This window comes from Haliaeetus albicilla, chromosome 7 (genome assembly GCF_947461875.1).
Source record: "Haliaeetus albicilla chromosome 7, bHalAlb1.1, whole genome shotgun sequence".
NCBI classification, from domain to species: Eukaryota; Metazoa; Chordata; class Aves; order Accipitriformes; family Accipitridae; genus Haliaeetus; species Haliaeetus albicilla.
Window position 1 is genome coordinate 18,564,444 of NC_091489.1, and position 16,552 is coordinate 18,580,995.

The 16,552-nt window shown below is 40.4% G+C and overlaps 1 protein-coding gene across 3 annotated transcripts in view; it reads right to left on the reverse strand.

The window, feature by feature from the left end:
- Positions 1-635: 635 nt before the first annotated feature.
- The window catches only part of AIG1 (androgen induced 1), a 124,100-nt gene continuing 108,183 nt past the window's right edge, over positions 636-16,552 (reverse strand). For 2 of the 3 annotated variants that reach the window (XM_069787149.1, XM_069787148.1), the window contains 3 exons: positions 14,279-14,394; positions 4,506-4,669; positions 636-1,321 (listed from right to left, as the gene is read on the reverse strand). In XM_069787149.1, the coding sequence (XP_069643250.1) occupies positions 1,284-1,321; positions 4,506-4,669; positions 14,279-14,394 (318 nt within the window). In that variant the 3' untranslated portion in view covers positions 636-1,283. Of the gene's footprint in view, positions 1,322-4,505; positions 4,670-14,278; positions 14,395-16,552 lie in introns of those variants that run through there. The other variant, XR_011325408.1, reaches the window with a different exon arrangement.

Consider the following 16,552-nt stretch of genomic DNA (forward strand, 5'->3'; position numbering starts at 1 on the left):
ATCAGTTTCCCCCAGAACTGTTCCAGAGCAGAAACATGGTTAAGTCATATTAAAACTGCAGAAATCCCTTTAATAAAAATCACACATTAACATTACACAACTTTGAAGTGCTCTGCATGTGTTAAAATAAATACATCTAAATACACTGATGAATAAATATGTGATGTGAATACCAAGACATTTGGATCTTAAAGTTACTTTTTTATAAATAATTTCTTGCTGAAAATTATTCCATTCACTTCACTTTAATTCTAGACAAATTTTCTGACTATTAGAGTTCCTTCTTGATTGTCTGATAATTAAACAGAATCCTGTCAAGTTTAAATGATCGCTAGTATTTTGCAGCTGAATTCCTAACACAAACAGGCATATGTTTAACTTTAAACATTTGCTTACGTGCCTTCCTGAAGTAAGGCTTAAATGCTCTCTCTGGTACAACACTAACAGCTCAGCCCATCTATTGAGAACTTACAACTTGAAAATGCAGGATCAGGTCTTGTGCTAGGAAAATAAGAAGAAAAATCCTCATGTAGAAATAATATCATCTACAGTTGACACTGGAAAACCTGAAAATATATAATTCAATGCCATCAATCCATCTAGAATTTCAAGAATCAGCATGAAGAAACAGAAAAGCAGGGATAATTTGATCTTTATTTAGGCCTATCTATTTAAGAAAAGTTGCATCATATTCAGAGAGTCTAACATTGCAAGTAAGATTTTACTAGACTGATAAAATCATTAACATCACCAATTTAAGGCAGCTGTTACATAGTGTTACATTAGTATTTCAGTCAGATTGAATTCTTCTTTGGATACATTCATGCATTAATTTCTACTGTATTTTTACACTGCACTTTGAGATATATAGGATTGTTTTGTTTCCCCATATTAGTGACCCATCTGGTTAAGCTTTTCTCAAACAATACAGAGAATGGACTCACTGTTCTTCTTGGTGGAAGTGAAAAGACTTAATGACTTAATGATTTAATGACTTATATGATGCAAGAAATGCACATGGAGAATGCCGTGGAGATAAATATACATCTCATATGTGTATGTCACATGCAAGCATTGAGAAATAGGAACGGAGGTTGAAACATTGTTATTATTCTTAGCTAAAATCATCTTCCTTCCATAGAAAACCCCAAAATATCCTTGCACTGAGCAGAGGGCCCATTAAACTTCCTCCTTTCCAAAAGATTCCTCTCCATGCCAACCTCTGTTGGGGATGAGAAATCTTCCATGGAGCCATAAACAATCGTCCATGTTGCCTCTATTGTTCAGTCCAATTTTGGCTTTTCTTTTCCTTCTTCAATACCTGAAAACATATGGAAAACAGCTTTTAAAAATCTCTCAATGAATAAAAATGAAGAGTTTACTTAGAGAGGTTCTTCTAATGCATTAATCTTTCTTTTCCCTTTATTGCTGTTGTTTCTCCCCTACTTGCTCACATGCTCTTGCATGTGTTACCTCACCTGCTGCAAACGAAAAGAGCATCTGCACACCTGATGGCAGTGGTTGTCCAGTAATGAACTGCACAATCCTCCCTCCCTCCGGACCATTTTCAAATCAGCCTAACCCCCTGCCGCATGCTCAGCCTTTGACGGCTGCAGGGGTCTGGGAACAGTTAGTTCCTTCACCTCCTCTGCTTACCTACAAGCAAATTAAAGTAGATGTTATTATAGTTGAAGCTAAGCAGCTGACTTTATTTGAAAGCAAGTTTTTAAAACTGTGTTTCAGAATTCAAGAACTTTAACCCCCCTTCCATTTCAACACTGGATTTTTAAATATTTGCAAGCACATCTCCCTTTTTTGAGAGTACAAGAATGAAGAATCAATTATTGTTGACAGGGTGCCTCTCTCTTCTTGTAACAGCCATGTCTTTCGGTAATATCAGGAGGGCTGAGTTGAGTGTAGGGCTCCTTAAAGAACTTATCCTTGCTGCAGGACTTGTCTCTTTTCTATGCTAGGCAAAGTCTGGGCTGGGCAGCAGATTGTTTTTTCTGGCAATGAAAATATTCAGCTATTTCATATGCCTGTTCCTGGACAATGAGTTACTATTGGTATCTGACAAAAGTATTGTTCTTCTGACTAAGCCCTCTCTGCCAGACATCTCAAATACAAATATTTCTTTTGGAGGTTTTCAGGCCTGCTGCATGCTGGAAAAGAAAGACTTTTGAGGACTGAAGGCAAAAGAGAAGCAGTGTTTGACTGAGAATGCTGAGAGGAAAATCCAGTCACAAGTAAGATCACCTGCTAGTGCAACATATGCACAGATGGTAGGTACACTGAAAGTCCCTTTAAAAACATAGTTAATTCATTCCAATATGGGAAACAATAAGACCCATCTGCAGTTAGAAAGCACAACTGCAGAGCTGCTTCGCTGAAAGAAGCAACACAGAAACAAATGGGTCTGCGCACTGCCAGCAGCACAAGTACAATGGCCCTGGGTGTTGCTGGCAAACCAATTTAATGGAAGAGCCACAGTTGAAGGTTTAACAAACAAAACAAGAGGCTGGGTCCAAAAGATTACAGTGGGTTTACAAGGCTGCTGCAGAGCCAATATCTCCAGTCTTCTGCTTTCTGCTGGAAGGAACTTTTCCAATAGTTTTAAATGAGCTGTTTTATCTGCCTTTTTAAGAGCACCTCTTTCCTTTCTTCTGAAGCACTCTACTGCAGATGCATCAAATAGTTTGGCAGGAATGCAGATACCCTCAAAACTGTGGACAGACACTGGCTTGTACAAAGGGCAAATTTTTCCTTGCCTACCATGTTTGTGGTTTAACTTGGACAAACTAACTGCAAATCATTTTGTCAGTAGTGAGGTTTTATTTAATGCATCTCCAGAGGAAAAGGAAAAAACTCCAAACCCAAAACAACTCCCTCTCACCCCAGAAATCTTCTCATGGCAGACTGCTTTGATTTGCAAGCTTACTGCTCAAAAGCCCCTTTTAAATGTACAGTTTTCAAATAATATCTTCCCAAGTCTTGCACGGTGACAGACTGGCATTATTTTACATCTCTGCTGTTTGTGGTGTGCTTGCCATACGCTTCAGGTTAGGTGTATGCAAAGTGTTTCAAGCACAGCAGAACAGCAGGTGACTCATGGCATTTTCTGGTTTGCAAGTGCTCGAGCCACAAAGGACTTTGGATCAACATTCCTTAACCAAATCAAGCAAATGATAGAGAGGATAATAAGGCCATTGCGAACCTTGGAAGAGGGTGGAAGAATGACCCGATGGATGTTAGCTCCTCTAGGGTGGAGGGCCACAAGAACCAGGGATTTTCTTATGCATACTGTGGAACAGTGAGGGAGATTTTCCACCATTTACTTATTCACGGACTTGGTAAGAACACGTGATTCTTCACCACATTATTATTCTTCATACAGGACTTAGGTCAAGTGAAATTATTCCTTGTGGCTGCCTTTTTTAGAAACTTCTTTCTGGAATTAAGTGAGTTAAATAGATCTGAATGTGACATCAAACTGAGGACTGAAAACCAGACTTGAACACTGACCAATGATTGCTGGTTCTAGAGCAAAACCAAAAAGACACTTTATAGCTGGGTGCTAATATGAGCAAATAGCAAGTAAAACTGCTTTGAGCTTCTGGCATTAGGTTCTACCTTGTACTGGAGGACTTGTTAAAAGAGATTTGTGTGTGCAATAAACTACCATGTGAATTTATGGTGTATTAACCAGTGCACACTTAGTTTCCCAAAAGGGGATACAGGCTGTTTGTATGGTCCCAACGTGTTATGGGCCCAACAAACGTAATGACAGAATTCCCACGGAGCATGGATTTCACTCCAGCTGTGATTTGCCACTCTAGTGATTATGAGTGTTGTTTGCTTATTTCAGGCAATTTGAATAATGAAAAACATCTTTCATAGAGTAAAGGAACCTACTTTTAATCTTGTGTTTGTCTTATTTTCCCTTTCCCTCTACTCAGCAACGGGTGGCCTAGGCAGGGTAGATGATGTAGAGTCTGCACAGTTATGTTTACCCTGCACTAAGGTGATCTTTCATTCCTATTATTTTACTGACATGACCATATTCATTTTTCTTGAGTAAATTTATAAGCAGAAAACATCTTATACCTAAAAATACTAAAAGAATATATTTTTATTTCTAAGTCTAAGCTTACCATTAATAGCATTCCCACAGAATGATACTTTATTCTAGCTGCATTTAATGGGTTCATCAGCTAATAAGTGGGTTGTAAACCAAGTGGGTTGTAAACCTCTCAGGTAATTGCCAACAGCTCTTAAATTAGTATTGGAAGTTATAAAAAAGAATACATATTCATAGCTCATCATGCTCTCCAGCAGCCATTCCGTTCATCTGGCTGCTTTTAACTGCAAGCAAGCAAGATGTTTCAGTGGAACTTCTGTCATTCTCCTCTGTTTTAGCCAGCTTAAAAAGTTCTTGACTTTCAAGGGAGCATAGTCAAGTCCCAATGGTGTATTTCATGAGTTAATATTCTGAAAATAATACTCACATTTTTGGGTATCCCAGATGTAGTTGTTCAGGACCTCTCCCACCAAGTAGAATATGTTAATTATTACGGTAACGGCTGCAAAAAAGATTATTTTGACACCTGGGCTGAGATGCTCAAGAAGCGGGTACACCCACACTCCTGTAACATGGTGAATCCAGCACACCCTGAAACAAAACAAAAATAACAAGTACTGACTCCTACAGCCCTGTTTTTCAAAAGTAGCTTGGGCTATAGTCTTAGCTACTGTAACCTAAAAAGGAATTATTTGAAAGGACTGCAAGTTGCAACTGAACTGGAGCACCTGGATGACATCCACCCAGAACAAACATCACAAATGATGAAACTACGACTGATTCCCCACATTCTTATTGCTTTGTTTTAAATTTAAGATGAGCAGTTGGACAGTTTCCATGTTCTGATGTAGGCAGGTATTTCCTTGCTGCATTTGTATTTATGAGGATCACACAGCTGTGTTTCATAGGGCGGTGTGGAAACCGCAGCACCCTCTGTTCCAAGCAGGTTCTTTATCCAAAGAGCATTCAGGGTTCTCCAGGTTTGTACACAGCCCAACTCTCTGCCTTCTGCAGCATCCTTCTTTTTGTTTTGTACACATTTGTGTGTTTCTGCTGCTTCTCCTCGCTATACCTGGCAAGTGCCTCAGTTTTGGGGTTTGCCAGAAACATATGGTTCAGCTTCTCTTTGGGAGAACAATTTCTTCAGCACCTGTGTTTTAGGTTGCTCCTCCTTTTCTTTCAGTTACCTGGTATCATTTGGGATCTAATAGTTTTTCTCTAGGTAGGACAAACATTTAAAAAAAAAAAAAAAGAAACCACCTCATCAGTGAAATTCTGCCCAGCTCGACACTCAATATACAGTAAAGGAAAAGGAATGATGGTGGTTTGCTGGTGACACAGAGATTTTTAGCATTCAGCTACAGTGGAGGTTGTTGGTACGCTAACCCGAGAGACAGAGTGTCAGCTTTACTGCAGTGCAGCCTGAAGAAGCACTCCGGTATGTGCTTTCGCTGTGTGTGACTGCAGTGGACACCTGTACCCTCTGAAGGGATAGCTTTTGTCTTGAGATCTGATGTGGTGAGTGGTGAAGTCAGAGGGAGCAGAGCAAGTCCATACGTTCCAGTAGGTGGAACCTAAGAAAGGGAAATGATGCCAAACAACTGAGCAAACATCACGGAGGCTAACAGGGAAAAGTGCTCAGTAGAGACAGGCTGGGGCCCGTGAGCTGCTGGGCTCTCTTCAAGAATGTAAATCTCTTCCTTTCTGACCTGGCAATTTGAGAGAGAAGCTCACAGTAAAGCACAGCTAGAGAAGACTCAGGAGCTGCACAGACTACTATTGATGGGGATTTCCATGTCCGTATGATTTGCTTCACTTGCTGATACTTCTATTTGTTTAAGGAAGACACTTGATCACTAGATCAACAGTCATCGGCTCCTGAAGGGCAGATACATAGAAGTCCACCCAAAACTGTTACCATAAATGCCCGTCACACAGAAAGTACAGAATCCCTGTTTAACGATTCTCCATCACCCTGGAAATGTACATGGTTGTCATAGCTTCCCTCCTCCTTAGAAAAGCTTTTATTACAGCCAAACCCTTAACAGTTGGGACACTTCATGTAGGAATTTACATGTGTCAGTAAATTAATCTGCACAATCTAAATGCAGATTAAAACCCCTTTCTCCAAATGAGTTCACATATGGAAAATGATCTCTGTATTTTACAGCTATTTTCCACAACATTCTTATGTGCCAGAATTAACCTGACAAAATAAAGGTATCTGTGAAAAAATAAAGGGTTCCTCTGTATCCCAGGTTAACAGGGGATACCATGTTCCTCTTGATCAACGAAAAAGATGGGACAGCCGGGTAGAAGGTAATGGGATGTCCTCTACTCCCAGGTTGGCTTAGCAGGGAGTGTCTACTATTGCTTAACGTTTTTCAGTTTTGTTTGCCTTCTTTTTATGATGATTCTGTGAAAAACAAGCTCCAAGGAAAAAGCTCAGAAAAAACTCAGTGCTTCTTTTTCACTTCTTTTCTCTGGTGTGATAAAACTGCCCAGCACTAGAAAGCACCTTTACAGAGGGACTTTTCAAGGGACCTTCTAAACTGCATCTACATAGCCAAATTCATGAACCAAGTAGAAGTGGCATTTACTAGAATGCATTTATATCGGAAAGAGGAAATATTTTCTAAATCCAGCCAATGAGTCACTGATGAGCTCCCGAATGTCAGCGATCTCTGATGAGTTCAGAGTCTTTGAGCACAGCTCATGCACTCTGCTGCCCAGCACAGGAGCCCATTTGTTGCTTGGCGATACTGCTCGTGTGCTCAGCGTAGCTGCTGTAGGCCCGTCCCCAGTGCAGCCACACCACGGGAGCTCATGCTTTGAGCACAAGAGGTACTGAGCACCACTCGGGACACTACGGTCACAAACCCATGTGATCAGCTGCCCTCATCTTCCTTAAAATGAGCTGCACCATGCCGCTTGCTACATTGGGATGGAGTAATATTAGCCTTCTCTCCACTGAGCAGTGACACACTGACTATTCCCGCATTGTCTATACCACAAACGGGAGCAGCAAAGGGACAACTGCTGCCATGGAAACCTCACCTGATGGCCTTTCTTAGTGGGTTCGTTCCTGCTTGAATACAAGCTATCTTGACGCCGCACAATAAAGGGCTGATCAACTGTAGGCATAAAGCTTACACACAAGATTGCTGATTACTAATGTTAATGAATGCCTTCAACGTTGCAATTCTAGTAGTCGTTATTCCTGTCCAACCTCATTATTAGATAAGCACAGGGGAGCATGCATTAAGAGTTACTTAGGAGTGCAAATCTAGATCCAATTTAAGACCCTGTTATTGAGCAGGTATAAAAAATGGGTCGTTTAGATAAAAATAAACCGAGGAGAAAAAGTTTAAGCTAAAAGTGGACCGGCTACTTTTGAGAATATAAAATTTAAATTGAACCTCCCTGTGTTTTGGTTCTGTGGCAGCCCACGTAGACATAACTGTGCATTTTCAAAGATGAATGCATTATAGGTCATTGAGCTCATTTAGCCATTCATTAGAAATGGTAAGAAAAGAAGGAATGGAAATATTCACACATTATATTAAAATTAAAATTTCTGTTAAAAAAAGTGGTGAATTTTGGACATTTTCAACCAGCTGGTGTAGAAATCAGAAAAAGCTATTTGAAAGCACACAATATTGCTTCTTTTTAAAAAAATCTGTCAAAAATTGACTTTGTACCTTTTTTTCACTTCTAGTATACAGTAGATGTTGTCTATCTCTCCTAACAAAGTAATCAGGAGGAAATGAAAACTATGTAGAGAAGATATACATACATTTATTCTTTGGCTATAGGTTTTTTGTTAATGAGGAAAAGTAACTACAAAAAATTGTCAGAAACTTGTGCTCTACCTGTTGCTTTGAGTAATGCAGCTGTTGCAATGGCATATGTAAAACTAGTCCTGTTAGAAGCAAGCTCAACGCGTTGATATAATGGCAGATAAACATGACACCCAAAAGATTTTGCAATGGGAGACTTGTTGCAGAAAATGGTTGCTCCCTCATGATGGCTGCTTTCAGCTACAGGAGTCTGAATATACTTGCACAGGCATCACAGCTTGGCGGCATGTTGTGGTCTGAACTCTGAGTGTCTCCACCCATTTCCTGCCCAAGTCGAGTCCTTCAGCAAAATCTGCAGCCAAACAGCAATCAGTACTGCGTGTTCTGGAAACAGGAACTACTAGATGAGGGGCTGTGTAACTTTTCAAGAGCAGTGAATGAGAGGACACAGAATAATAATGCATGTCATAAAATGGCTTAAAGAGCTTCCAATGCTCTTCCTCGTAACAGAAGCAGCACTTCAACAGAACTCAGAGACAAGAAATTCAAATCTGATAATGGAAGTATATGATACCTAATTAACCTCTGGAATGCTCTACCCTATCTTTCAGTGACACATCACTGAAATCAAGATATTCAAAAAAGTGTTGAAGTATACAAGTTTGGAAGTCTACTTAGTCCACTCCTCTTCTCTGGGCTGTATCATGCAACTCTAGCAAGCTTCTGAAGTCATGAGACTGTAAAAGCAATAAGAATGTGTACAGTTATGCTTAAGCTGAAAGAGTACAAGGCATGTAAACCATCAAGACTGAAGGATCCAAGCATCTACTTTTTGACATAGGTTTTGGAAGAAAACTTCCCTTACAGGCTGGTTATTCCAAAATCGCCTGATAAATCTCCTCCTGAAGCATCTGACATTAGCTACAGCTAGAGCCTGGATACACGACTACTCTGATCTACTATGGCAGTTCCTTTCTGGTTACTTCTCACAGCAGCAAGTCCTTTCCTGTATCTTCTGTGCCATTCAGGTTTCCAGTGACTGGCAGAAAGGAAGGCTGTATCTTTGGTCCCAAACAAATCCTAGGCCAGTTCCCCTTGTGGCTACTCCTTACCAAACAACAGAACATAGGCTTTTTCTACGCTTTTATTTCATTATCTTTTCTAGCATCACTCTCTTTCTTTTCCACAGAAAGTGAGAACTTTACCCAGAACTATTAAATCATGGAATGTCTCCCAAAGGAGGTGACAGGCTTACAGCAGCTGAGTCATTCAAAACTTGAACGAACAAATCATTTGTGGTTACAGAGTAGGGACCAACCCTGTGCTTTCAGAGACAGAAGCACAATGACCCGTACTAAATCTGTTCTACTTTTGGTTTCTAATACTGACTGATATAAGGCACATTTTCATAAATCCTCATGATTCCCCCCCCCCCCCCAAACAATCCCATAGGACAGCTTGTTCTGCATCTAATCACAATTGTTAAGATCTCAGCCACATTAAGATGCTGGGCTTCTTATACCAGCCAGCCAGGCCTAAGTCACCTATACCAGGAATGTACACTGTTTAGAAATATTGAAGACTAAAAACTAAGTTCAATAAACAGTCATCAGTCAGGAAATAACAGCAATCATCCTGTGTTATTCCAGTTTCTTATGCTGGATTCTTCTCTATTGATCTGAGTGGTGCTGTACTATACATGGGTCATAGGACTCTGCTACTGGTATGGAGTGGCTTATGCAGAGCAGAAATTTGTGTACAGGTAGCTGGAATGACAGAAACTCTGCAGATTCGCTGCAAGGTGTTGTCATCTTTAGAATTAATCTATTTTGATAAATAGTATTTAATTTTAAATATAGTAATGGTTGCTATGCCTTCTTGAGCTATATTTTATTGAGCTGCACAAGCAAGCGAGAATGTATTATCCATGCGTGTCATCTGTGATCATACTGTTGCTTTGACTAAAACATTTGAGGATGTGGAGGTGGAGGTGAGCCAGAATGTAACAGTCCATAATGGCTATGTCAGACCTAATAGGCTGAGGATCCATGCAGCCTTCTCTCGCTGAAAGCACTTCTGCTCTCCCACCCTCCTTCTGGGTCAGGTACAGGGGACGCTAATCTTCTCCTGGCCTATTTCTGCTGCTTCTACTTCTTCCTACTCTTTCCTGTTCTAAGCAGCTCTGGCTCCAACTCTTTCCTCCTCTGCATTGCCTCATCTATCACCCACCTCTCCATCAGCCTTCCACTCTGATTTCAAAGCCTGTCTCCCTCTCCCCCTCCCAGCTTTTCCCACTTACTTGCATGATTTCAGCTTTCAAGCTGCTGACCTGCGAGCTGCACATTTCCTTACCCATTTCTCTTTTAACCCATGGTTCTAGTTCATTTCTTTTACTTGCCTCAAGGACTTTTTGGTTTTCTCCAATCACTGATTCCTCTGATCTCTATTGAACTTCTGTCCCCAGTGGTCACTTCCAAAAGCATTCATGACCCCCTCCCTACATACAGACCCTCAGCATACTCTAGCACAGCCATGCTCTGTCTGTCTCTCCTGCTCCACTGGCACCAGCCACCTCAGAAATCTTTCTGGTTTCTCAATCCTGACCTTCTTTATCGATATGGCTGTCAATTCCCACCAAGCTTCATGCTCTAACTCTCCAGCCCTCTCTTCCGAATGTCAAGGTTTGTCCTAGCAGTCCGCACCCTTATCCCTTTGCCAACATCTGAACATCTGCTCTTTCTGATCTTCCTCTTCTTCTATGGAGAATCGCTAGTGGAAATCCTACAGCAAGGCTGACAGCATCGATTTCAAATTCATTCCAAATTCTCAGTGTACATTCCTTTCTCAAATTCTTTCAAGAAGAATTCAGCAAATTACCCCACTTAAATGCTCTCCCTTGGCAAATCTACAGAACTCTCCTCAAGTCACTTCAAGAGAAACTTTATTTTCAAATGAAAGTTTAAAGGTACCTGAGCTCTTTAAATAGATTTATCAAAGAATGAATCAAGTCCAAGCTTGGCACATGTGGAGGCAGCTCCTAGTGGATTTGAGATAGCAATAAGAGAGCAGATCAAGTCTTTTGCTCCCAAACATACAGCCCAGCATGACTAGAGCAGTGGAGTCAGGTTCTTAGGGTCTGTTTTTTGGCATCCCCAAGTGCTCAAAAGCAGAGGGAACAAGAAGACCATTTTAAATAAACGTATTTGTCTCAGTTTATTTTAGGGACATATTAGGCTCTGATATTAGTTACCATGAGGTCATTCTTATTACAAGGAGCAACACATTTCTGGCTCTTTTCTGTTCCTTGACAACCAACTCCATACACCCATTGGCAGTATTTTCTGGTAGTACTGGCAAGCTCTTGGGTTTTCTTAGCACTGTCTAGTTTTAACAATTCAATACAAATTGTGACCTTTCCAAGCCATGCTAAATAAAGCCAATCGGCCTTTCCCATCTTATCCCATGGCCTTGATCGTGAAAGTCCATGTATGGTCTACAACAGGCAATGCAAGTCTGTGAATGTTCTGCCTGGGCACAGTTTCTTAAGAGCAAGGGAGAGCTCCCTCTCATAGAGAACGCATGAGCTAAGTGTGCCTACTCAAATGCTCTCTGACCGAAGGGAGAGAATGCAAAAAGAAGAAAGAAAAACAGAAAACGGTTTTACTCTTCAAGAAAGGATGCTTTTCAGATAACATGTCTCTGAATAATGCTCAGGAGATATCAAGTTATTTAGCTATGTTCTTCCAACTTCAGTGATTCTATTCAGAATTGTTTGCCTGTTTTCTCATTTATCAAATATATATAATAGAAGCTTGCTATTCCACTATCTCTTTCACATGTGAAAGATTCAGTCACGTATGAAATAAAACAGAAGCTCTCCTCTACTTGGAGTTGAAAAAATGCATGAACAGAATCAAACCTAAACAATATCCTTCTTTATGCTCCTTTACAGTACAAAGTGCGACATGATACATAAATCATGTAGCATGGCAAGATGGTTTCAGCTGAGGTGGGGAAAGAGTTCAAAATTCAAGGGCAAAACATAGAGAACATCTGATTAGCAACTGTCTCCACTTTACACTGAGAGGGGTGCAGTGAAAACATTTCTGCTGAGGGAAAAATGACATAGGGAGAAGGACAAATTCTCAAGTGGCAGACCCCTAACTTCTAGGTAAAAAAACAAACCAAGAACTAAGCCCCAGCAGGGGACCCATGGACAACCAAAGGTACAAAGGAAGGAAGTTCCACCAGGCTGTATGTAACTAGGTCATTTGCAGGTGTAGTCTAATTTTAATGCACTGTGCTAACCTTGAGGGGTCTAAATGGTACACCAACAATGGCAGCAAATCTGAATTAAGTAATTCCAAAAGTTCTAAGTGATTAAGGTCTCTACTTCAATGTGGTCACTTAGCAGCAGGAAGACAGTGGACCTCAGCTGTGAAAGGTAGGCACACTCTGGGTGAAAGAGATGAAAACCCCTCACTTTTCATATTTTCTGGTAGATTTTCCCAACCTGTGAATGTGAGATACATTGTATTGATATCATCGAGCCAAGATTTGGCTTGCAGCCTCAACCAAATCTTAGATAGAGGCTTCAATAACACTTGCAGGCTGAACACATGCAGAACTTGCAGATGATGGCACAGTGTAGCTTGTGTCTGTCTCCAGTCTTCCCCAAGGACCTTCTTTCATAAGAGTAGAGGGAGAAGTGCAGAATTTAGGCTGAATAAGCAATTGTCTCAGACCATCTTTAGAGAAAACACAACTTGGAAGAAGGTAAGTCACTTGTGAGTAGCCCTATCCATTTTGGAAATAATGGACGTGTAGGCAAAATCAATAAACAGCAAAAGCAAAGGCAGACCATCACAGGCTGTAACTGGGTATCTGTTTAGCAGTTAATTTCTTAATGCAGAATCTTCTTCCCCTGCTTTACTTGTCCTACAATTTCCTTTTACCTTGTACTTGTAGCTGTAGGATGTTGATGCACTCTAGTAGGCAGGATCAAGCCATGTAAGTATCACACTGATACTGTAACAGATTCTTAAAAGATTTTAAGACACCTCTGGTTTTATTTCACTTGCAGAACTGGATTGTTTCAATTTTCTATTCCTATTGAATACTATTGCATGTGTCTACTCAGATGATTTTGAGAAAACAGGAGTTGCCATAGGAGGTCAGATCACAGGTATAGTAACTCTGGCTCTAGGCACCCTTCAGAGGAAGGTCAAGAAATATCACAGTTATGCATTATCGTAATGGGTTAAAAAAAAGTAATAACTTTCTCCTGAAGGACTCATTAAGTGCCTTTTTGCATGTGGCTGTCCTTATCTTACAATTACAAATATTCTTTTTTAAGAAGGATATGTATGTTTATAAAAGCAAATGGCAGAATGTGACTGTTGTCCTGGGACACAACATCCCACTTCAGCTGGATTACTAGCATTTTATGATCACTCAGTGCGCGTGGATGTGTATGAATAATGGCCTTTCTTTCATTGGACCAAAGGGGCAAGTTGCATAGCTGAAGCAGTATGACAGTACTGCCTTGAGCCTGTGTTCCTCTCTCATTAGTTTTATCTTACTTGACTGGTGGAAAAAGCACTTGACTGGTGGAAAAAGCAGTATTATCCACAATTTTGGAAAATAGCCTCTTAGCTGAGGGAAGGGTGTTGTGAGGTGAGAAGGAATATGGGAAGTAAACAGGGGGTCATCAAATGTTTGCAGAAAGGATAAAGGATATATGGTATCAAAGGAGCATTGTAAATAAAACAAAGGTTTAGTGAAAAATAAAATGCTAGAATGACCAAAGTAAATAAGCTCTGTCATATAAGTCAGGTGCTTGAATAGAAACTGCCCAAACACTTAATGTTGTGTAAGGAAAATTATTTCTGTTTTAGTTTAATTTTTCACAAACATTTGCATTTTTTAAAACAAACTTCAGAGTGTTTGGATTACTGGCTTATTCTGAAATCAATTTTACAGAAAGAATTTATGAACTAGTAAAGAAAAAAGACAGTGTTCTATCTTTTCTGTTGCCGCTTAAATACTGATGCAGGAAATCATTTGCCTATTCTCAATTTTATTTGATAGAACAAAAACCCTAAGCAATAAAACTAAGGTCCAAGAAAAACATTTAGCTTGAAAAAAGGTTGAAAAATGTACCCTTGGAAAGACCACTGCTTACATGGGATTGTTCAACAAATTCCTGTTGTGTGAGGTTTGGCATATACTTTCTAAAAATATAAGCATCTGGGGAAACCAGACAAAGCCCAGGTCTTGGACCAAACGAGGCATGCAGCGTGAATCTGTTAGCGATTATATCCATAATGAAATATGTGTCCAAATTTAGCAGTACAAAACCCCCAATACAATATGAAAACACAGCATGTACAGCCCTTACCATAAAATATAGCCAACAGCGAAGGTGCATACTGCAGCCAGTCCACAGCTCCTGCTGGGATACTGATGATGTGTTGTTCTCATCTCGATTAATACAAAGGGCAAAACTGTTGTATGCTGAAAAAACCAAAACAACGGGGGAAAAACAGGTGATACAAATGATTCTCACTGCATTTCCATGCTAGTTCTACAATAAGAAACTTAATGACAAAAACCTGAAGACAATTTCTTGATGGGTAGAAAGAAAAGGTAAAACGACTCTATAGTTGATCAATAACCCAAACAATATTGTCACTATAACATCCAATTGTTCAAGAGAGCAAAGGAAAACTGAGTGAGCAGAACATGCTTTTCTTTTTGTCCAGAAATCCAAGGCAGATACTCAGTAAGTAAAAAGGGGATGTGGCATGAGGGGACACGGGTCCCAGTTCCAGTTTGGCCTTGCAGTTGGTCTGTGATCTTTGCCACATCACCTTGGTTATTTTGACCATTCAAGTTAGGAGGCAATGCATCTGATTTTCAGAGACTCTAAGCACAAACAATGCCAAATGAATGAATATAAATGGAGGTATTTAATGCTTCTGAGAATTAGGTTTAAATGTATCTCAATCTGCGGACTTGAAAACAGGGGACATATTTTCAAATGATAGCCTCAATACCTCTGTTCCTCCATCTGTAAGACAGGAGCAATTATCTTCTTCAGAAAGGTGTTGTGAATCTTAATTTGGTAGTTGTTGTGCAAAATGGTTTGAGATTCCCAAATGAAGCATACGAAAGCCAAAGCTGTAAAAACCATTTTCAGCCACTTGTCTTTATTTAGCTGTGAAACTCCTTATTTTGTCATTTTTCCATACACATTTCCTACACTGCCCCTTCTGAGAAGGTCTGTTCATCCAATTAATGTCAGCAGCATGAAAAATTGCATCTAGTCTGCCCCCAACACTCGATGTCTAGATTTCAGAGTGCTGGCAGGCATGAAAATATACATAAGCGAAGAACAAATGTGCCAGGAAATAAACCCCATCATTTCTGAACACACAGCTCACCTAGGACCAGCATTATTGGCGACTCCAGAAACATACCCTGCCTTGCCACCATGGGGCCAAGTTATTGCTGGTGTCTAAAGGGAATTACTTCAGCTGAGAGCTTGGCTCTGGGGCTTGGTGTGACTGTGACCGTGAACTCTCCTGCCCAGTCCACAGGGAGGTCTGCAGGTGCAAGGACTGCAAGGGCAGCCTGAGCCCTAAACCAGGTTCAATCCTTCCCCAAGCATTTGATCACCTACTGGAAAAGAAGGTTATGGCTTACGTTGGCCACGTTCTGCCATCAGATGCGCACACGCAGTTCTGGGGGGATCTGGAGGGCCGGATTTTTAAGTTTGTAATAATTATGCTGTAAACCCACACTGATTTTCAGCAGCATGAAGACAGGGCAGGAATGGAGTAGAAATATCCTTGCATGGATAACAGGTCCAAATAAAAGAAAACAGAGTAGGGCCTGAGCCTTTAACAACTGCGGAGAAGGAAGAATTGTTTGAATGGGAAATGATAAGATAATGGAAATGCTCTGGCTCAGAGATGTAACATAATTTGAATTGGATAACTGCTCTGATTTTCAAGGCATTAGTAATTAATGACTAGCATTTGGAGAATGTCAGGTGGATAATACAGCAGTTAGGGGAGCTTTCAATTTCTTCATCTTTTAACAACTTGTTCTGCCCCCACCCCTTTAAACAGTACAAATTGGCATCAAGGGAATGCAAAGATGTTTCACATGAGGTCTGCGATAGACGTGCCCACTATTAGATGAGAGGTCTATAAACTGCACAGGACTTTCAGAGTCCATTAACAGGGACTGACAGCAAAGCAAGCCCTGGAGATTCATGTGTATGTCTTGCATCTGTATGGAAAAGATCTTCAGACAGAGATCAGTACCTCACTCTGCACAGCCCCCAAAGCAGGGTACCTGGAGGCTGTGCAAATGTCTCCTGCCCTGCCTCCATAACCTCTTCAGAGAAAAAAACAGAAGACAATGAAGACTAACTCCAAAACCCACCCTTGATATTCCTTGTACGATGTATTCTTGCGATCCAGTCACTTAGTCTTAACTCTTCGCTATATGGATGATGGTTACAGAGCTTGTGAGCTCCATTTCTCAATTGAAATGTTTACCGCTTTAGATACTGCTTGTTGATGCACTCTTCATTGATGATAACAACTCAACAGCTTGCCAATTAAAAAGTAGTTAAAATAATTTCAGCAATCAACCCTTAATC